Below are 21,876 nucleotides of genomic sequence, written 5' to 3'. Positions count from 1 at the left end.
CTGGGGCAGCAGGTTTCAAAAACTCACTTTATTCCAATGTGAAATGAAGACGTGATGGTTTAAAAACAAGAAAAAGTTCTTGATCAGCGGTGGGGAGGCTTCGCTTGCTAGCTCACACCCACTGCCTTTGAAACAAGGGAAGTGGACAGACCATACCCAGAAGCAGCTCCCCGCAAAGCCCCCGGCAGAGGCCCCAGCCCGGGAACAGGTCCCTCCAGCCCACCGGGTGGGGCGCTCCCCCCGCCCCATCAGGGCTCTGACAGCAGGCACAGAGGAAGCGGGAGAGGGAGTAGCTGGGGCTCACGGGAGCCACCGCCTTTCGCGGACACCCCCACCCCGCCCCAGAGCTCCCCTCCGTAGGAGGTGCTTGTGTGACAAGGACCATGTAGGGAGCTGGGCTCCACCACCAAGTGGCCATCACTGCTGTATCTAGTCAATTCCCCACCAGGGTCCAGGACTCAGCCCTGGGTCCCCCAGTCCCTGGGCCTACCCCAGCCCCACTGTGCCCACTGTGCGTCCGGCAGCTCAGGTTACAAGGGGGAGGATACATTCGGACCGTAGCCCCCAGGGTGGGCCCCAGCTGGGAGGCAGGGGGACAGGGAGGCCGCCCCTCCTGTCGGGCCCCGGGGCAGACAAGCCAGGGCTGCGGACAGGTGTGTGTCTGGGCAGCCGCCGCGAGCGCAAGGCCCGGTCACAGTCACCACCTTGCCGCGGAGCTAAAGTGCACCCCCACCCTCCGGCCCTGCCACCGAGCTCCGGCTCCCCACCCTAGGACACAGGAAAGCTCCCCTTTTTGGCGTCAAACCTGGACTCGAGGCCAAGCTGGGCCGAGGGGCAGCGGCGGCACACGCAGCAGCCATGACGTCAAACATACGAGCGACCTGAGAAATGTCATCTTCACGCCATCCACTCGGAACCAAAGTGGGGCTATGTACAGATTAGGAAGGACGGACCGACACACTCACGGGCACGGACACACTCGCACACACCTGCTGGGGGGGGCCCCCCAGCTGGGAACGGATGCCCACACACTCCATCCACGTGTCTTCAATGAGGCCTCTGCATCGTATATTCATTGAACCAGTGCAAAAACGTCTTTGGGGAGGGGGCAGGCAGGCCAGGGTCCCAGGAGGATGCTTGGGGGTGGGGTTGGGGTTGGAAACATGGAAGAAGAGGGACCTGTTTCCTCTCCCGATCTGCAGGGCATGCCCCCCTTCTCCTGGAGTCTGGATCACTGGGTAACGGGGCAGCCGGCTGACTGTCCATCTGTCTCTCCCTTTCTACCCCTGCAAGCTCGGGGAAGAAGGGTCCTTGGCGGCCCGGGGCTGGGAGGCTGAGTCCTCTGAGGCCCCTGCTGGCTCAGGCTCGGTGGCCATGGGTTCCTCAGCCTTCTCCCTGTTTCTGCTGGCCTCCTGGAGCTGTTGCCGCCGCGCCACCTCGGCTTTCAGATTCTCCAAGTCTTTTTGGCTGAGTAAAAGGACAGGGGCGAAGGGCAGGTGTCAGAGCAAGCCTGGGCCCTCTGTCACCTTACTGGCCCTGGTTACACCTACACCCGGGGCAAAACCAGGCTCGTTCTTTGTCTGGAGAGACACGCGTGGAACAAGTGCTGCCCTCCCCAGAGCCAGAGGCTTCTAAGCACTCAAAGTACGAGCTCTGCGCACGTGGCACGGCCTCCCATTAAGGCCTGGCTCCGCTCAGCCTCCACATCCAGCTCACACTCACAGCAAGTGCGGGCGGGGCAGGCGCACGAACCCCGGCGCCCACGCCGAGCCCCCCAGCGCGTCCCCCAGCGGCGGCAGGGAGGCGGGGCCCAGCCGGGGGCGGGGGCGGGGGGCGAGGCCCGCGTGGGGGCAGGAGGCCCGAGGAAGAAGGCGGCGGCTCTCAAGGACAGCGAAAGACCGCCGGGGCCCAGCAAGCGTGGGGAAGATGCAGCCCCGGCCTTGCTCTGCCACAATCGTGTGCAAATAAAGAGGGAAAAAAGGACAAAAAAACAGAACAAGATTACGGACGTGCATCTGCTCAACGACGCAGACTACTTCCTGGACGATGCACAGGGCACTTCTTACCACGGGCTGTACTTGTCAATTCCGAGCCACGACAGTGAGTTATTTATTTTGAAAAGCAAAACACTAAAGCCAACTTCCACGCGGGTGCGCAGCGCACTCGGAGGGGGCCTCACCTGAGAGGAATGAAGAGGATGCCGTTGATGACGTTGAGCTGTTCCAGGACGCTGGCCATGCTGGGGGCTGTGAGCTGAGGGGCGGCAGGGCAGGTGAGCCTCAAGCGGCGCCGGGAGGCCGGGCCACGGGCGCCCGCGGGGGGTGGGGGGGGTGGGGGGGGCACACACCCACCTTGAGGGGCGGGATGTTGGCGCTGGAGCCGTTGCGGTAGATCTCGTTCATGGTGCGCTGCAGGGCCACGGCCTGCTGGGTCAGGCACTTGAGGTACTCGGAGCTCTCCTTGGTCTTCTCATGGTCCTCGCCCAGCTGGGGCGGGCGGGGGGGGCACAGGCAGGAAGGGATCAGCGATGCCGCAGCCCACGGGCCCAGTGCCACCTCCCCAGCCCCTGCCGCGGCCCACCTGGGTCTTATAGATCGTGTAGCCTTCCTTCTCGTGCTGCAGGGCTGACCGGAACTCGGCTTTGCTCTCATAGACCCGGGCCACAAGGTGGTGGCTACAAGGAGGCGTGCAGGGCACAGAGGGACAGGCGTGGGCGGGGGCACGATGGGGGTGCGCAGACCACTCTAGACTCAGCTCTGGAATCCACCCGAGGGGAACAAACAAGCCCACGACTCGGAGAAGAGACGAAGTTGGGAGAAAATTCCTCAGGAGTCAGATGGAAGCCAGAATGCTGCATCCCGTGTCCACCCTCTAGCCCGAGTTGCCTACCGGGACCTTGTCACTGTGGCCCTGGGCGCCCCCTGCCCCTAAGCCAGCACGGCCTCACCTGAGGGCCACCTTGAGGGATTTGGGCCCGTGGTACTTGGTGCTGACAGCCAGCGCGTTCTCCAGGAAGCGCAGTGATAGGTCATACTCCATCACCCCGTGCAGCACCAGCCCGATGTTGTTCTGGGGACAGCGGGAGGGCCCGGGTCAGTCCTGCTGCCCCAGGACTGAGGCTCGCCCCACCGCAGCCCCCGCCGGCCCCCCAGCACCCACATCCAGCAGTGCCGTCTCGGGGTGGTCCTCCCCGAACACGAGCAGGGTGAGGTAGCGGGCGCGGTACAGCAGGCTCAGGGCCGTGGACAGCTGGCTGCTGGCGAAGCAGTACAGGGCCAGGTGCATCTGTGGGGGGGCAGCCGTGTCAGGCCCGGCGGCCACGCTCCCCCCGCGGGCCCCGCCCCCACCGGCTGCTCACATATTCCTGGATGGTGTTGGGGTGTTCGATGCCCATCACTCGCTCACTCATCAGCACTGCCTTCTGTTGGTTACTCAGGGCCTGGGAGAGGTGGGGAGTCGTCACCCCGGGGTGGTGAGCTCCCCACGTTGAGTCTGCCTGGCCCCCAAGCAGCCCCCAAGCGACTCAGCCTCCTCAGCAGAGAAGTGTTCAAAACTCAGTTCTGAGCATGGAAGGCCACACTCCGAGGCCTTTTTAAAGAGCTTGTCTTGAGCCTTTTGCCCCTAACAAAATCTGTGCAAACATCTATACAAATCTAACACTAGGCTAAAAATAAAGCAATAATAATAATAAAAAAAAGCACACACAAACAAACAAAAAAACCTCTACGGCTGAGGAGCGGGGGCCTACAGTGCACCTGCCCCGTGAAGCAGCCTCTTGGAGTCCCAGGCCAACAAGGCAGGCGGACCCCACCAGGCCAAGGATTGCTCAGAGGTGCTCCGAGCAGCTTCACACCACTTCACAAGGCCCCAGGTCCTGTGACTCCGAGAACCCACCCTCCCCACTGTCCCCGTGCAGGGAGGTCCTGTCAGCACTCTGTCCACAAGCACGGAGGCTCTCCCGACATCACTCCTGAACCGCAGAGCAGGGGAAGAAAGCCAGGCAGCCTCCCTGGTCTCTGCCGTTCCTCCCAGGGGGCCCCCAGGGAGAGCAGCACCCTCGGCCCCACAGACGGGGCACACTTCCCCAGGCCTGGACCTCCGCTGCCTGTGGCATGGGGTGAGAACACAGCCCCAGCTCCCTCGCTAGCCTCCCCCAGTGCCAGGCCAGGCGCCAAGGCCTCCGCTGACAGCCCAGAGGGTGCTCCAGGCCCACCTCGGCGTAGTCGCCCATAATGTAGTGGAGACGAGCAAGGAGGCGCAAGCAGGCGCAGATCTCCACGTGCATGGCTCCGTACACGTTGTTAAACAGGTTCAGGGCCTCATTGATGAGCTCACAGCCCTCCTTCAGGAAGCCTGCAGGGCACCCCCAAGGGTGGCAAGGTCAGGGCTGGGCCAGGGGACCCCCCTCCCCCCAGCCACACCTGGTCACGCACCCTGCTGTACTTTGGCCTGCCCACTCTGGAAGAAGTGGAAGGCGTCCGATGCCTTTGGGTTGACGTGCTTGACCACGGGGAAGATATTGAGCACATCCTCCTCAGTGAATGCGGGTTTGTGGCGGCTGTCGAAGCTGTACTCCTTCAGCAGGATCTGGGGGACACAGCCCAACACCCACAGGTGGCCTCAACCCCAGGCTCACGTGGACGGCACCTCCCAGCCTACCACCCCACGTCGAGAGAAAGCCACGCGCCCCCCCCGATGGCCCTGCAGGAGCCTACAGGGGCGAGGGCATGGGACGGACCCCCCGAGTCACCCACCTGGATACCGGTTTTCAGGGAGATTTCCCGCAGCAGCGTGATCTTCTGCAGGCCATACGTCTCCACAGCCTGGTCCACGGTCTCACTGGGGGAGAGGCGGCCAGGTGGGCCTGGGCAGCCCAGCCCGTCTCGGCCCCTTGTCCACAGCTGCCTCCCCACCTGAGTACCAAGTACTCACCAGCCAGGACCCAGACCAACAGCCCCCACCCCAACCCCAAGAGCAAGCAGCCCTCCACTGCTCCCTTCCTCCTCTCCTAGCCCACACCCTGCAACCACAGGCCATGGCCCCCAGCAGCCCTCGTGCTGAGGGCCCAGCGCCCCCATGGTGTTGCTCACGCACCACTCAAGGCTGAAGTCGAAGTAGTTCTTGGCCTCCTGGCAGATGTTCTTCCAGAGCTCCTGGGGGGTCATGACAGCCCAGGCTGTGTTATCTGCCGCCCCTAGGGGCCGGTTTCTCCTCCTCCTGTTCCTCTTCTTGGAGATTAGCTCATCGGCGGGCAGGTGGGCCACGGGGTTGGGGTAGGAGCTCAGGAAGCAGTTCAGAAAGTGGCTAATGGCAGCTGAGAGGCCCGAGAGCTCCACTCCCTGCAGGGTTTTGGACGCATGTCGTTAAGGGCCCTTAGGCCCTAGCCCAGGGCTCTTCCCCCGCCTCCCCCTGCCCCGCCCCGCCGTACCTGTAAGTATGTCTTGAAGATGTGCTTGGCAGAGCGGGTGATGAGCTCTCCGATGCCAATTTTCTGCAAGGGTTCAGAGAAGGGAGTCTGGGTCCGGCCCCAGGCCTCCACTCAGCCCCCCTGCCGCACAGCCCGCCACCCTGAGCACCACTCACATAGATGTGGTCCAGCTGCTCTCGGGCCGGGCTCCGGAGGACCAGGTCTAGCACCTTGCCCAGGTAGCGCATGTTGATGCCCCGCTGACGCATCACCTCAGCCAGCGTGGCGCCGTCCATGGGCAGCACCGCATGGTCGATGCAGTCCTTCACCTGTGGGCTGCAGCAGGTCAGGCGCCCCCAGCCTGGACCCTCTGCCTCCTCCCACCCTGCGTCTTCCCGGCGGGGAGCTCATGCTATCCTGAGGTCCTGAGGGAAGGAGGGCACTGAGACCCGAGCTCCCAGTTGGGAAGAGGGAAGAAGGCAAAGCAGCAGCCAGGACACAGGAGAAACGTGTCCCCCAGCCTTTTACACAAGCAACAGGAAATGGGAGAGCAGTCACCCTGTGCCTGCCAGGCCCACCCAGTAGAGCAGCAGGGGTGAGGGCTCCCCTCTGAGCATGCGGGACAGAGCAGAGGTGACCACTTGGGGGCCACAGCTTTGCCAAGCCTGGAAGGTTTGTGTCAAGCCTCAGAGAGATCAGGCAGGGGGCCCGGGCGGCTGGCACGAACACTTGGCTCCAAGACCTGAGACAAGCATGCTACCCGAGCACGGGGCTACCTTACTAGGGAGCAAGCTCCCCATCATCCAAGGAGCCTACGTACAAAGCTTGTGAGGCCGAGAAGATAGGACCCTCCCCACCTTTTTTTCCAGATGCCCCCCCATCACCCTCCCTGAAGCTGTCCTGTCACACGGGGCCTCAGAGGCCCAGACCCCTAGCTGCCAGCCCCCGGGGAAGGCACAACAGAGCAGACTCTGTGTCTGATGCCTCCCTCGGCCTCTCTGGGTCAGCAGCCCTATCCATATGATGGTGGCAAGCACTCCGGCCCGCCGCCCTCACAGATCAGCAGGTCTAAGGTTCCACAAGCTTCCAGAACTGGATGGATGAGGCACCAGGGCCTTTAACAGCATGCCCTGTGCAGCGCCCCCCCCCCCCGCCCCGCCCTGGCACCTCCCTCACCAAGCCAGGGATCTGGCAGGAGAGCAGGAAGGCAGCGGCGTCTTTCAGCAGCTGCTTCTGGTCCCGAACTTCCTCCTGGCAGGACTCTGGGAAGCGAACCCCTGTGGGAAGAACAGCAGAAGCCTGAGCGAGGCAGAAGAGAGGCGAGTCGGGGAGACAGATACCAGCACCCACCAGCACCAAGGGCCCCAAGATGGCCTGCGTGGTCCTCCACCCGCCCTGACGCAAGGCTTGCCTGGTGAGAAGATGTCAGGGTTGAAGCGGACGTCAAAGGCCGTGCTGCTGATGGAGCCAACTGCCTTGCATGCGTTGCGGATCACCTCCCGGCTCCGAGGGTCTGCTGTGGAGACGCGGCCGGCTGGGAGGCAGCTCCCCTCCACCAGCACCACCAGGCGCTACCCTGAACCTCCCGTACCTCCACACAGACGCACCTGCGGGCCTCCCTCCGGCTGCCTCAAACACCCGCAGCCCCCTCCGGCCCCGGCCCGCACCAGCTGCCGGGACAGAAGTGGGGCCCGGCCCTCCCCGCATCCACAGCAGCCCCACCTGTCCCGTCGTCCGAGGCGATGGTCTCCGCCAGCTCCTTCACCTCGGCCAGGCCGCTGGCACTGCCACTTTCCTCCCCACGTCCTGCCTCGGGTCCCGGAGGATCTTCGGGCTTAGATCCCGAGGACGGGCAGTCACCGTTTTCCAGCGAGGTGGGGTTCTCCATCCTGCTGGCCTTCTGCTGCATGAGCTGCAGGGCAGCGAGCTTCATGAAGAGGAGGTACCTAGAACGCGGCAGATCAGGCAGAGCACGAGATGGGAAAGGCTCTCCAGAAGCCTCACTGGCTGGCTGCGGGGACCCGGGCCAGGCCCCCGACTCCTGGCCTGTGCCACGCCAGCAACTCCAACAGGCAGCAGCAGGTCACCACCCAAACCGAGCTCTTCCCAACTGGAGGGCGACAGCTGGAGTGAGAGCGGGGGAGAGGCCAGGGGCTCCGTGCAGGCCAGCTCACAAGGGAGACGGGGCCTCACCGGCATTTTGAGAAGGAGACTGGTTTGCGGTGTGGGACACCTGATGTGGCTGACTCCTGAGCACTTAACGCCAGCAGGGGTGACACCCCCCAGCACTGGGACATTTAAGAACACTCTAGCAGGGGTGTCTGGGTGGCTCAGTCGGTTGGGCGTCTGCCTTCGGCTCGGGTCATGATCCCAGGGTCCTGGGATCGAGCCCCGCATCGGGCTCCCTGCTCGGCAGGGAGCCTGCTTCTCCCTCTCCCTGCCGCCCCCCCCCCCCCGATTGTGCTCTCGATCACTCTCTCTCAAACGAATATAAAATCTTAAAAAGCAACAACAAAAAACCACTGTTAGCAGATTTCCATAGGCCCCCTTAGAGGAAGAGCACCCCCTCTGAGAGCCCCGGTCTAGCTGGTTTGCGGGTTTTCCACCAACAGAAAGCCCCTGGACGTCCAAGTTGCGGAGCCTGACGTCACAGTAGAGAGGCTGGGGGTGTAATGACTGTGGCCAAAGCGGGCTGCTTGTCACTTTCCCGAGCCTGTCCCGTCAAGGAGCAGGCCCCGGGACCGCCTGCTGGCTGGGCACCCACCCGGGCCTCACCTGTGCTCCACGAAGGCATCCACCAGCTCCTGGCGCAGGCAGCAGAGCTTGTGCCGGTGGGCGCGGGGGAAGCCGGCGCGGCTGCACTCCTCGGGCAGCCCCTCGCCGGGCACGGGCAGGAAATTGAGGTCGGGGGGGAAGGTGCGCAGCAGGTCGAGGATGTAGTGGCGCCCGTCGTTGCCAATGATGCCCTTGCACTCCACGGAGGAGCAGAGCTCCACCTCCTCGTCGCGGTCGTTGAGCACCCGGTGCCTCAGGATCTTGAGAGGCCGGCTGGTACGTTCCAGAAGCTCCAGGTAGCGAGGGTGCGACATCACCGTCTTGCCGAAGTCAATGGAGCCGTAAATGACGCTCTGCTCCTGGTCCCGCTCCAGGATGCCCGGGATGATGGACTGCGCTGTGACGCGGTAGCCCCGGTAATCCACCACCACCGTGCCCAGCGTGTACAGCCCCTCCACGTCGACCGCGCTGTATGTGCGCACGCCGTTCAGGTCATTGGTGGGTGCCACGTAGGCCGCCACGTCCCCACCGAAGTCCTTGTAGTGGTCGCGAACATCAAAGCCCAAGCTGAAGAAGATGTTGTTCCAGATGAACATCTGCATCTTGGTTTCCTCACTGGGGTTGATGGCCATCACGTTGCCATCGATGACCGCCATGGCACCCCGCGTGGCCGCGGCTGTGAAGTCGCTGTGCACCTGCGGGGCGGTCGAGACCAGGAGGGTGAGAAAGGCCCCGTCCCCGGGAGCCGCAGGTTTTGGCCCGCCTGGCCAAGCTCACCCAGACAGTGTGGCCAAGTGGATGGCCCTAGGGGCCACGGGGGTCTAACGTCGGCTTCCTCACACTTAGGAAAAGGCAAGAAACTCATTTTTTGAGAAAACGTTAACTTCTGCTCAGAGAGACGCAGAGCTCAGGGATTAACAAGGAGGGAAAGGACTAGAGCGGGTCTTGGATCCACCCATTATGTGCCAGGTGAACTTGGCCAGGTCCCCTCTCAGACCTGTTTTCCCCACCAATAAAACAGTGACAATCAAAGTATCGACCTTTACGAGGTGTCCAAAAGGTTCCAGATGGTGCTGTAAGACACCTGACAGAGCCGCTGGCAAAGTCAGTACTCAAAACAGTGCCATCTTAGGTCTACCATTATCATCTCTAGGCAGGATGATCATAGGAGATTAAAAACGGCTCTTCTGAAAGCATTACTTTTTCTTCCTCTCTCTAGGTAATATCACAGTGTGCCCAGGCGAGGTCCCAGTGGCAGACAGCAGTGGGCGGGAAGCCGGGAGAAACCTGTCACGCAGCCCACAATGGAGGAGGTCCCCCTACCCTCCACCCAGCCCTTGGACTCCAAGTCTCAGAGAGGTCACAAAACGGAGCTGGGATAGTCTGCCCGGAGGCGAGAAGCCAGCCAATGCCCTGCAAGGTATCCTGACCGGCCCTCTTGGCAGGTGGCAAGCAGGCCTGAGGCTGCCAGTCAGGCAGGAGGAGCCGTAGGCACCTTGAATATAGCTCTTTCTCGAAGCAGCCGCTCAGGCAGGTTCTTGCGGGGCAGTTCCCTTGTCGTCTGCAGCTCCTCGTTCCAGTCCCGGGTCTGCAAAGGGACCAGGGCGGGAGATGCCGGATCAGCCCAGGCCCCAAGACCTGCTCTGGGTAGCCCCTCCCTCCGCCTGCCTGTGGACAGCCTCAAACGCTCCCAAGTGAACCAGACAGTCAAGCAGATGAAGTTTCCAGGGAGGCGCACAGAACCCAGCCTGGCACCCACCCAGCGCGGGGGAAGAGAGGGGTCCAGGGAGGGCGAGGCCAGGCTGCAGGCACCTGTCCAGGAATGTGCTCCTCATAGCCCAGCCTGGAGGTGTAGGCGTCCTCCGCACGCACACAGTCCATGGCATGCTCTGCCTGGGGGGCCGTCCAGCTGTACACCTGGAACGGGGTGGCAATCCTCTCGAAGGGGTGGCGCTGGACCCTGTGGCAGCAACATGGGGAGATGGGGAAGACGGCCAAGCTGAGAGCCCCGGCCTAGCCCCCTTCTGACGCCCCCACCAGCTCTCGTGCCTCCCAGCCCGAGACCCTGCCCCCGCGGAATCTAACAGAAGCAAATGGGCACCTCTTCTAGGACTGCTGTCTTGGGGTCTAGCAGCTCCCTAAGGGGAGGCTCCGGGGTGCTAGGGGCTGAGGGCATAGGGCTTCTGAGGGAAGATGTGGGGTGGGAGACAAGGGGCAGAGACGGGGCAGAGGCGTTACCTTTTCTTCTGCAGCACAGCAAAGTTTTTTTTGAAGGTGGGGCTGATCTGGTTGAGCAGCTCCACCAGGGAATGGCTGAGGAAGCGGGGACTGGCAGGCTTGGGGTTGAAGTGATATGCTGTGGACCTGTGGGGAGAGGGTGGTCACTGCACAGGGCACCCCAAGTAGCCGCCCAAAGACCTGGATGGGCTCACACAGGGACTTACTGGTTCAGGTAAAAGCCCCGCGTGGACGCCGTGATGCTGACTTGCCGGTCCTCGGCTGTGATCACAAACAGGTACATGAGGTCCCCATGCATCTTGCGGTTCCCAGGGGGCGGGTTCCAGCCACTCATGGTGAGCACTTTCAGGCACTGCAGGGGCTGCAAGAATGGCCAAGCGTGAGCGGGGGCCAGGCCTCTGGGTGTGGTGCACCGCCCCCCCCCCCACCCCACCAGGGGCCTGCTCCCTGTCTCTGTTCCGGGCATACTACCTTCCAGTCACGGTTCTGGGGCTGCAGGGGACACAGTGGCCGCTCCCGGCTCCCTGGAAGGATGTACTCAGGTGGCGTGCAGTCAATGGGGTCCATCTCCAAGCCTTTCTTCCGCTTCCCGCTGTCTGAGGGACCCGGGGCTGGTGGTCAGCACAGGGCCACCCAGGGGCAAATTGGCCCCAGCATGGAGGCCTCCAGCCCTGCCCCCTCCTGGTGGCAAGGCCTGGCCCCTAGCCCCTTCACCAGCCCCTGGCCAATTTGCCCCTGGCCCCTCTGCCCAACCCCCAGGCCCAATGCCTCCTGCACCTCCCAGGTCGCCATCAGTAAAGACGCTCAGGAAGGACAAGGAGTTGCAGTCAACCCCGTTGAAGGCATCGGATGGGTCAAGGCTCTTGAGCAGGTCCCGGACATGGCGCACGTGGATGCGGGCCTCACGGACTGTGTACGGTTCTGTCGGGAGGGCGAGAGGCAGCGTGTGAGCAGGGCCCGCCCCCCGCTACACCAACCTGCCCAGCACAGAGAAGTCGGCCAGGGGGCTACCACGGTAGTCTTGATTTTCACATTTTAGGCCTCCACTTACAGAGGCCATTATGAGCACATAAGCTGGATTCAACACACACACCCCCTTCCGTTAGGCAGGGATCCTTGTTTGCAAAGAATCTTCTGCCAAAGGGCACAAGAAATGCTTCCTGAAGCACGCAGGCCTCGGGGAGCCCACAAAAGCCCCCTGCTCTCATTCCCAGGTGTCCCACGTGGGCAGGTCCGAGGAGGAGCTGCGGGGTCCCTACACCGCAGCCTCAGTCCTGCTCTCCCAGGGCAGCCCTTGCTCGGGGGTGGCCTGAGAACTTCCCCGTAACTACAACACTACCCCCCAATATATGCTTCGTGAATTTTAATGGGGGCTCTTTTGAGGGAGAAGAGAGACTTCACCATCAAGTAAGTTTGGGCATGCTTGCATTACACTTTCCACATTTGCTTTTAACAAGCTCACATTGCCCGGAACCTCTGAGCTATCTCTCTTCCCTGGGGACCCAAGGTCATGGGAGCTTTTATTTTACAAGCAAACCAGCCTCGCCACACCAGCCGACTGCTGCCCACTGGGCCTGACTGCTCTACTTGAGGGCTGTGAAACTTAATTTTATGAGATTTAACTTCTCTCTCTTTTTTTTATTCTAAGCTGTAACCGTTTCTTTTTTTTTTTTTTACGATTTTATTTATTTTGAGAGCGAGAACAAGCAGAGGGAGGGGCAGAGGGAGAAGCAGACTTCCCACCAAGCAGAGAGCCTGATGGGGGGCTGGATCCCAGGATCCTGAGATCATGACCTGAGCTGAAGGCACACGCTTAATGACTGAGCTACCCAGGTGCCCCGAGATTTAACTTTTCTTTCTACAGAATTTGACTGGGCTGATCTCAAGCCCTTGGTACTGTTTTTCAAGATTGTATTTATTTGAGAGAGAGAGAGAGAGAGAGAGCATATGCACGCACACCCAGGTGCCCTTTTTTTGTTTTTCTTTGAAAGTGAGCACGCAAGTGCGAGTTAAGGGGAGGGAAGGAAGGGCAGAGGGAGAGGGAGAGAGAATCTCAAGCAGGTTCCATGGCTGGCGTGGAGCCTGATGCAGGGCTCAACTCACGACCCTAAAATCACGACCTGAGCTGAAATCAAGAGTCAGATGCTTAACTGACTGAGTCACCCAGGTGCCCCAGTTGGTACTGTTTTTTTAAAAAACAAAACGAAACAAAACAAAAAAACATGACTTTGATATTTAACCTACAGTGTTGAAGAGTACACGTGTGAAGGCCTGAGGAGCAGATCTGGGCTCCAATCCTGCCTTCACAAGTTCAGTACTGTTCCGAGCCTCCACACACCCATCTGTGACACTGAGATACCAGCCAGGGTGGGTGGAGTGCCACCCGGCCCCACCTCTGTGTGCCCTCCCTTGGCAGGCTGCCCAACTTCTGGACAAACCTTCCACCACACGTAGCACCGAGCCCTCCTGCAACCCCTCGACACTGCGCAGCTCTGAGAAATGGTCCAACATGTTGCCATCCAGGTGCAGTGAGAAGCACGTGCGGTGACATGTGTCTTCGCGGTCCATCAGTACCTGGTGGATCTCCTGTACCATCTCCTGGGGGGACACCTACCAAGGAAAAGGCCCCAAACACCGTGATGAGGACATACTGCCTTCCCTACAGTATAAGGCTAGGACGAGCGACGGCCAGGCCCTAATGGGCTCATGCTCCGGTCCCCAGGACCCCTCTCCTCCATCTCACCTGTAAGGAAAAGGGCTCAATCCCAGGTGCCAGGATCTTCACAGAAAAGCCTGTGTCCTGAATGACAATGACTTCCTGTCCAGTCGTCTCCTCTCCCGGCTCGGCCTCATCCAGACCATTTTCCCGGGACAGCTCGGCAGCCCTTTCTTCCTTCTTTAGACCCTCTGGACAGTCCCCATTCAGTAGCATGACTGACGGCAGCTCTGCAGCTAACAAGGAAGCAGCTGAGGTAAGTGGGGCCACCTGCCTCACCCACCTGGGTGGACATGTGCGCCACAGAATGGCGTCCGCTGCACTTCCTCCCGAGACTCAGCCCTACCCCAGACCCACAGTCCCACTCACGTTGGGCACACCACTTCCCTCAACCCTGGCCACCTGGAGCCCACTGCCTCCTCCCTTCCACATCCTGGGCCCTCCCTTCCATCTGCTCCTCAGTCTTCCAGTCTGGCTTCCATCTGGGCATACCACCCAAATCCCTCTCCCCAGAGTCACCCCAAGGCCCAACCCCAACTGTCTTCTCTGGCCTCAAGGTGTGTGACTTCTCAGCAGCACCCATCACTGCTCACTTTCTCCTCCCCTTCCCTGTAGTCACTGATCCCTTGTTCCTGGCTCTCCAGCTCCGCCCCCCCTTCCAGCAGCCCAGGCTGTGCGTGTCCCAAGCCCCAGCCTCTCCTGATCTCCCAGGACTTCAAACGCCCTCCTTCCATGCAGCTAACCTGGCCAATCTAGGCCTTGCTCAAGCTTTTCAACATGTAGCCATCCCTTAGGCATCACCAAAGTCTCATCTTGTTGACAGGGAATTCACTTTCCTCCACAAGCTGGCTTCTGCTCTGGAAATGCCCCCCCGCCCCAACCCCTAGTCACCCAGCCTAATCTCCAAACTGGTCATGGAACCCAGCCTCTGCAGCCATGGCCCCGGATAGGCCATCTTCCCTATTTCAAGAGCACCACTTAGAACCCACTGCTCGCAAGATCCAAGCTTCTTAGGCCAACACTCTCAGGCACCAGCCTGAAGCACATCTCAGCTCCTACCAGCTCTCCCTGTCAATGTCTCAGGAACACAAACTACTAGGCAGCCTGAGAACAGGCTCCCCATCTTCCCTTCCACCTCTGTGCTTTCGTGCAGTTCATGCTGCCCTCAATATACCACAGGCAAACATACTCATGCGTCAAGGCCCAGGTGAAATAAGCCCCCCCTCTATATTTCTTTCTTTCTTTCTTTCGAGCAGAAGCAAGGGAGGGGGAGAGGGAGAGAGAATCTCAAGCAGATTTCCATGCTCAGCACTCAGAGCCCGACACAGGGCTGGAATCTCACAACCCTGAGATCATGACCAGAGCCAAAATCAAGACTCGGACGCTTAACCGACTGAGCCACCCAGGTACCCCTAGACCCCTTCTCTAAAGCCTGCCCAAATGACCCCTGACAACAGAATCACTGCATCCTCATTGCCCCCCAGAGACATGGTGACCACCTCCCAGAGCACTGTTCTGTCATTCTGGGGGGCTGTTCACACTAGCAACTGTATCTTATTCCTTCTATCTTTCTTGCACTCAACAGAAATGCGCTGAATTAATGAATTAAGCACTGCACATGTGGAGTTAAGTCCAGTATTTGCGAACACCACCCAATTCACATGCTGTGGGGAAAGAGAAATAAGCAGGTGACAAAACCTTCCCTTTCTACCCAGGCACTAAGGGGAATAAAGGAGAGTCCCCTCCCTGCCCTGGGGAGCAAGGACCTCCTCACCATCACGCCAGCAAAACACAGGCCTGCCTGGATATCCATTTGGCCCACGGGCCTTCCCGCCCATGGTCAGGCCCCTTGCTTGTCTGAGAGGTCCAGACAGGTCAGCTCATCCAGCTCTGCTCCACACCCCACCTCCTCTTCCCTACTGTTAGGAGTGAGATGCATTTTCCCCAGAACTTCGTGGGCCCTACCCAGACACACCAGAAATGTGGAGCCAGAGGCCTCAGGAAAGGAGATAAGCCCAGGACAGAAGGGCACGCCAGGGGTGGTGTGCAGAGAAGCCACTCCCCCTTCCCTGTGTCCCCTCAGCTTAGTGATAAACAGGACCGCCAGGAGCTCTGATACAGTTCCCTCCACCTCCCCCACCAAATAAGGACGTATGAGGCCCAGAGAAGTTCAGGGCCTTGTCCAAGGTCAAGAGTGGACCCCAGATTCCCCATCAAGAGCCCACACCACCAGGCCATCAAACTGCCCTCAATCTTGGCCACTATGGATCTCCAAGGACTGCTATCACTCTTGTCCCAGCACACCTCTCTAAACCTGAGGTGGAATTCCTGAGAACCACAAGGACACACGAGGACCTCTCTCTAGTGAGCCCGCAGCCCCAGCACTGCGACCCCAAACTCCTAAAGTGAGCAGCCACCCCAAAGGAGAACTCGGCTGACTCTATGACGAAGCAGGCAGGAGGGTGGGGAGAAGGGTGGTGCTTGGTCAGCTTCCAAAAGGCAGCAAGAGGAATGGCAGATATGAGGAGGCGCTTCCCCTAACTGGGTCCTTGAAAAAGGCTTTGCTGTTGGAAGGCCCCTGGGATGAGGGCCCCCCCCCCAATATGGTGCAGCAGCGCTGAGGTCTAAGACCCCAAAAATGAGAAGTCAGAAACGCGGACCCAGATGGGCAGACTGCTCCCTGAGTCCGGGCCTGAAGGATGGGAGGGAAGGCAGGGAAGGATGGGAAGGAGGGCAAGGAAGGAGGGCAGGGGAGACAAGGCAGGGTGGCCGCAGCTCCCTCTCGTCTTCCCTAGGCCGGGGAGCCTGCCCAGAAGGTACCTCAGCACCAGGTTATGTCCCAGATGGTACCCAACCCCTTATCAGATTTCAAAGGAATGTGGCTGGTTCCCAGGGGCCTCCATTCCCCCAGAATGGTGGCTCTGCCCTCCTCCTTCCTCTAAGGAACATTGAAGGTCTCCCTACCACTGGATTAAAGCCAAGTGATCTCCCCAGAAGAGGGTGGCCACCTGGCTCCCTGCCCCCACAGCCCACCTGGTGCAATTGGAGGCCGCCCTCTCCTGGACTCTGGAGTCTCGGGACCACCATGGCAACGAGGCGGCCAGCTCTCCGGCTCAGGCTCGGCACTGCCTGAGTCCCCTGTTCCGGCCTCTGCCTCTACCCTCGCCCCCATGCAGCTGGTCAGCTCAGGGCTGGAGCTCTGGCTGGCTTCGGGTTTCAGTGGGGCCAGGCCTGCTAGGGCAGCCCTGGGAAGGGCACACTCCCCCTGCCTCTCATCCTGCTCAAGGTCGGCCGGAAGGACGGCTGTGGGCCAGGAGGCCCCAGTGGCTCCAGGACCCCAGGGGGAGCTGCTACCAGCATGCAGGCCCACCTCCCTGTACCCACCAAAAGGGGGATCACTGCTGGCAAAGCCATTAGGGGGGCAGGAGAACCCAGCGTTTGGGGTACCTGGGCCCCTCAGGACCGAGGGCCCTGGGGGCTGGCTGGCAGGGGCAGGGCCCAGTAAGGGGGTCCTCTCCTCAGCCCTAACCCCAGTGGGGGTGGGCAGGATGGCTTCAGCCAGCTGCCAGCAACAGCTGCTGCAGACCCGGGCCCAAGCCATGCAGTGGCCACCCGTCCACCCGTCGCAGACACCGAGCACCCGGCCTCCTGGGTCAAGTGGCTGGCTGAGGCCTCTGGCTCATGCTGCCCCCTGCAGGTGACCTGACAGCTCTCCTCTTCCTGACAGTCCCTGGTTCTGGTGGGAGGGGGGAGGGGCCCGCAGTCTCCCAGAGGACAACTGCACCCGCGGCCCCAGGCCTCCAGCTCCACCACGAAGCTGGCAGGCTCTATCTTCCTTTCCCAGCAGCCCCTGCGCTGCCAGGACCAAACCAAGTCTCTCCCCCTGGGGAGAACAGAGCTGGCAGCAAGAGGCCGAAGGCCGTTCAGTTGTGGAGAAGGAACATGCCCAGCCTCGCCAGGGCACCTTCCCAGGGCCCCTGACCGGTTGCCAGGGCCCAGGCAGCACTGCTCCGGCATCCATGCAAACCAGGGTGGGGGCGGGGAGCCCGGCACACTTCAGGACCCCTCCCCTCCAGTCCTGTCCCAGGCAGCCCTGACGGCCAGGCACGCGGCAGGCCCTTGGCCTCTCCTCAGCCCCACCAAGGCTTCCAGTCCACACACACTGACCAGATGGTAAGAAGGGCCGGACCCAGGCAGAGCTCCTCTTATCCTGCCCTCTTCTCAAACACACGCTAACCCGCTGGAAAAGGGGGTGGGCCACAGCAGCCTGGCAGTGAGTGACCTGTGAGTAGCAGCATCTACCGTCCATCTCCATTCTGGTTCCCAGAAAGCCTGTGCTTGCTCTAGGCCCATCCCACAGCAAGTCCCTCCATCAGCTCAACTGGCCCATCTCACTTGAGGAAACAGAGGCCCCAGAGGCCAGTAAGCCAGCTGCCCCAGGACCCGGAGGAGACAGGCGGCCAAGCCACGTCAAGAAAAAACCAGGGGGGTGCCTGGGTGGCTCAGTCGTTGAGCGTCTGCCTTCGGCTCAGGTCATGATCCCGGGGTCCTGGGATCGAGCCCCGCATCGGGATCCTTGCTCCGCAGGAAGCCTGCTTCTCCCTCTCCCACTCCCCCTGCTTGTGTTCCTTCTCTCGCTGTGTCTGTCAAATAAATAAATAAAAATAATAAATAATAAATAATATTAAAAAAAAAAAGAAAAACCAGGTCTGTCAGGTGTCCAAACCCATGCCTCTGAGTGCCACTGTCCCAGGCTGCAGAACCCACCAAGCACACAGCATCTCTTCCTCCTCCAGGCCTCAGGCCTCAGGCCAGGAGGCAGATCTATCTCCAATCATAGTGCCCTCCCAACCCTCTACACCTCTGGGCCAGCATCCCCTCTTCTCATATCCCAGGGGGGAACCCCTAGGACCTGGGCTTTAGGGAAGGGGAAAAAAGTGGCCCACTGCAGAATGGGAAGGGGTTGCCTAAATCGCACACTGCATATACACAGCCCCAGTCCTCACTGGCTGGATCGGGATGAGGAGATAAAAGTGTACCCCTGGCCTGGCCTGGGAGCAAAGAGACCCCATGGGCAGCAGAGAGGAGGAATTAGAAAAGAAACTTAGGACATCCCAAGAGGCCTCTGTGTCTTCCCCAGCCTGGCATGGCCTCACTCAGTAGACTGTGCCAGGGCCAAGCCCCGCCCCAGTCAAGGCCTTGGCAGGTGAGGCTCCAACAGGAAGTAAGGCCCCAAAAGACACATCACCCCTCCCAGGAACACAGGGCTTCAGGGGAAAGGGGTAGGAGCAGGTAGGCAGCCTATGGAAGACCCTAATGATGTGGGCATCTGTCTCCTTCCTGTCCCCCCAGGCCAGAAACAGGTATGCAAGGTCTGAAGATAGTCCAGTGATCCTCAACTGGTCTACTCAGACCTCCCCACATTTAGAGCTTTAGGATTCTATCAGGGAGCTCCCCTAAGCCCTCAAGCTCCTCCCCAGTCTGCCAGCCCCCTTTTCTGCTCTGGGCCTCAACTCCAAGGAGCCCTCCCCTAAGCAGAAGGAACTTGACACACCACTGTGAACTTGAAAAACCTGCCTGTTCTCTTAACCCTAAAAGCAGCTTTATTCCCAAGAAGGTAACTGACCCTTGCCCCCGACCCCGAAAGGCCTAGATTAGCGCCTCAAAGGGACTGAAGAACCTTCAAGAGCTGGGTCCTAAGGGTCAGGAGCCTGGATGAGAACCTACTTGGGGGTCTCCATTAAGACCACACTCCTTCTTTGAACAGATTTAGGCTGGCTGTAATTCAATACCTAGCTATCTATACTAGCTTCCCAGAGACATAAGGAGCTAATGTCCCACCCGCTAGCATGCTCCCAGTTTCCCAAAAATGAACAGCTGTGCCCTTCCCCTGACCCAGGTTGCCCCAGACAGAGCCTCTCAGCACACAGCAGAGACAGGGCTTTACTCAAGTCTGAAGGGAAACCCTCCAACAGACTCTCCCCTCCTCACTCCCCATGTTCTCAACATAAACCCAAACCAACATGCCTGTCCTGGCTTCCTCTGGGGCAGGTAGGGGGAGCCTTGGCATGCTGGCCACAAGCTAGAAATCCAAATCCCACCCACCCCCCAGCCCCCGCACCCAGCTCAAGTGCTGTGTGACCTTGGGCAAGTCACTTTCTTCATGTCTTTTTGCTAGAAGGGAAATCAGCCAGACCCGACCTCCTCTTATCTAGCCTGCCCCACTGATTCAGAGCCACATCAGGGGAAAGCCTGGCAGGTTGGAGTCAAAAGTATCTGTTGTTCTGCCCAAACCTTGACCTTATCTAGGCAATCAGCAAAGCTGCCACAGTACCTACCACCAACACAAGGTAACTCTGCTGTGACTGACTGGGTCAGAGAGCCTCCTCCTAAATATTGTTCCCATCCTGACTCACCAAAGCCGGGAAGGGAGATGAAGATGACAAGTCCATGCTGAGAAGAGCTGGGGGGGGGGTGGTGGAAGACAGAGGTAGTTCTGCATTCCCCCTACCAACCAGACCAGAGGGGGACCACAGCCCAGGCCTGGGGCCCTGAGGATGATTTGGAGGTGACAACTGAGGCTCTGGGAAAGGGCTTCCAGCCTTAAGGCTGGAATCTAAGACATGAGTAAGGAACAGAGGAAGCCCAGGAGAGAAGGATGAAGCAGGCACCACTCCCAAAGCCACTGCCACATAGCCCCCACGGGGGAGAGTTGGGAGCTCCACTCCACACTGATGACCTTTGTCTTAAAAACAGCAACCCTGGGCTGATCCACTTTTCGCAATAAGGCGGGTTAATGATCAAGTTCTGGCACAAACACCTACTCCTGCCAAGGAGTTTGGCTTTGCCCCCACACGCAGGCAGACCCCCTAGGTCTGCAGATCAGGCCAACACCTAACAGGGAAGAGATAAGAGCCCGAACACCTGGGGTTAAAGCACTGCCTCTGTGAATGAACCAGACAAGCCCCCTCAGAATACACACAGCCAGCTCGCACTCTTCCCCACAGACCATGCCTGGGAGGTCCCAGGTTGAGCCTTACTCGCAGGACTGCAGTCCTGTACACAGGCAACGCTTGAGATCCTGACGCGAAGGGCGCCAGACCGAGCAAGTGTCAGTGACCCCAGCCCGGAGGGTTACCCATGCCCGCGCGCGGAGGGGGTGGGGCCACCGATTCCAGTCTGCGGCGGCGGCGCACCCCGAAACCGCGTGTGCGCGCACGTGTCCCCCCTACCGCTGTCCTCCCCGGGACCCCACGTGCGAAACCCAGGCCGAAGCCAGGGGCGACAGTGAAGGTGACCTTCAGGGCGGGGGCGGCCCGATGAGATGCAACCCGGCCCGGCGCGGAGGGAAAGCGGCGGTCCCTGCAAACCCCGAACCCGCGCGCCCACTCGGCCCGGTCCAGCCTCCCCGCCCGGCTGACCGCTGGCCCCGGCCCCGCTCACCGGCCGCGCCCGGCCGCCCCTTGCCACCGGCCTGCGAGCTGGGCTCCCGGGTGCCGTCGGCCGGGGCGGCCGCCGGCAACTCGTCCGTTTTGATGACCATGGCGGCGGGAGCGGGCGTCCGGCCCCGCTGTCCGCGCTGCCCGCCGCGCCACTAACCCAAGTGCCCTGCGCGCCGCGGCCGCTGCGGGAAGGACGGAGTCACCGGCCCACGTGGTGCGCGCTGTAACCTTTGACCCCACCGCCGCTTCCCCTGCCCCGCCCTCGCGCCCGGCCCGGCCCACGGAAGCCCGCGAGGGACAAAACGCACCGCGCTCGTTGGCCGTCCACCAAAGGCGGTGACTTTCCCAAACGCCTTAAAGGGAACGCACTGTGACTCAGGGTACAGGGAGGCTTCTGGCTCCCTCGAGGGGCGGGGCTCCGGAGAGACGTCCTCGCCGTTCTTAGTCGGTCCCGCGGGCGCCCTGACCTTGGGTGGAGACTGTTCGAGGACTGCCATTGCTCACCGTCCCTTCCCCCAGTGGCCCTCTGCTTCCTATTGCAAATCTGCCAAATGACCACGCGGTCTCTAATCTGCGGTGTCAGTGTGACACACAGCACCCTCCTTACCAGGCTCGAAAGGGTGGAGCTGGGGGGGGCGTCTAGCTTCTTGAGGAAGGGGTGCAGGGCAGCTAAAGGGGATGCAGTGTCAGAAATGGAGCCACCAAACTTTGCTGTGAGCTACAACCTGCTTCTCCCACCATTGGCCTCGACATCCCCCCCCCCCCCAGATGGGTCCTTACTTCCAGGCTGGCACATTATCCCCATTTTTCAGTGAAGGAAGCTGAGACCAAAGTCACACAGAGAGCAAGAACTAGAGCTGAGTCAAGCTAAATCCACAGCCTGGACACTTTCCAGTCGTTCATTATTTTAGAAGTCTGGGTTTTGGTGGGGACTGAGAAGTGAGGTCAGAGAGAATGCTGCCCAGTTGACATTTTGCAGGTCTTGCCAGTGAGCTGACATTCTCCAGGCGGAGAGAGTAGGGAGGGTCTTTCATGCACAGGCCTGGGAATCGGGTAAGGCCTATTCCTGACATCTGCTAGGATCTGAATGGGAATTGGGAAGCTGAAACTGCAGAGGTAGGCTGGGGCGGGCCCTAGAGCCTCGTAAAAATTGCAAAGAAAAGCGGACTTTGTCCTGGAGTACGGGTGCTGGGAAGAGGAGCTAGTGAAAGTCTTTAAGCATTTAAGCAGGAGGAAGGGAGGTGAGAAACGCTCTGACTGGGGACGCCTGGGTGGCTCAGTCGTCAAGCATCTGCCTT

The 21,876-nt window shown here is 60.5% G+C and overlaps 1 protein-coding gene across 5 annotated transcripts; it reads right to left on the bottom strand.

Annotated features, from left to right (window-relative positions):
• Window positions 1–8: 8 nt before the first annotated feature.
• Window positions 9–20,787, bottom strand: CLUH (clustered mitochondria homolog). Of its 5 annotated transcripts, none has more exons than XM_035027535.1 (26): window positions 20,580–20,787; window positions 13,164–13,366; window positions 12,859–13,030; window positions 11,198–11,341; window positions 10,892–11,016; window positions 10,627–10,781; window positions 10,421–10,546; window positions 9,995–10,142; window positions 9,678–9,770; window positions 8,183–8,877; window positions 7,130–7,353; window positions 6,819–6,920; window positions 6,584–6,684; window positions 5,584–5,736; window positions 5,429–5,491; window positions 5,095–5,339; window positions 4,755–4,839; window positions 4,434–4,587; window positions 4,214–4,353; window positions 3,359–3,439; window positions 3,160–3,285; window positions 2,948–3,069; window positions 2,581–2,674; window positions 2,352–2,486; window positions 2,180–2,253; window positions 9–1,467 (listed from the first exon to the last, which is right to left on the bottom strand). In XM_035027535.1, the coding sequence occupies exons 1-26, from the start codon at window positions 20,677–20,679 to the stop codon at window positions 1,281–1,283; spliced, it is 4,047 nt and encodes a 1,348-aa protein (XP_034883426.1). In that variant the 5' UTR covers window positions 20,680–20,787; the 3' UTR covers window positions 9–1,280. The 5 variants fall into 5 exon arrangements, with proteins under 5 accessions (XP_034883426.1, XP_034883422.1, XP_034883425.1 ...); XM_035027531.1 differs by lacking the exon at window positions 20,580–20,787 and adding an exon at window positions 16,170–17,642 and having other exon boundaries at window positions 6,819–6,923; window positions 13,164–13,372; XM_035027534.1 differs by having other exon boundaries at window positions 1,093–1,467; window positions 6,819–6,923; window positions 13,164–13,372.
• Window positions 20,788–21,876: the final 1,089 nt, after the last annotated feature.

This window comes from Mirounga leonina, unplaced genomic scaffold, assembly GCF_011800145.1.
Source record: "Mirounga leonina isolate KUSES-001 unplaced genomic scaffold, KU_Mleo_1.0 Mir_200, whole genome shotgun sequence".
Lineage (NCBI taxonomy): Eukaryota > Metazoa > Chordata > Mammalia > Carnivora > Phocidae > Mirounga > Mirounga leonina.
Note: the sequence above shows the minus strand (reverse complement) of the source record. Positions and strands in the feature narration are given on the sequence as shown.

What these genes read in the sequence shown, in the direction of transcription:
- CLUH (XM_035027531.1), bottom strand. Translation starts at nt 16,737, where the DNA reads ATGGCTTGGGCCCGGGTCTGCAGCAGCTGTTGCTGGCAGCTGGCTGAA. An exon ending in GGTGCTACGTGTGGTGGAAG is followed by an intron (nt 11,342 to 12,858) that starts GTTTGTCCAGAA and finishes CCCTCCCGACAG; the next exon opens with AACCGTACACAGTCCGTGAG. An exon ending in TCCCTCAAGGTGGCCCTCAG is followed by an intron (nt 2,675 to 2,947) that starts GTGAGGCCGTGC and finishes GCCTCCTTGTAG; the next exon opens with CCACCACCTTGTGGCCCGGG.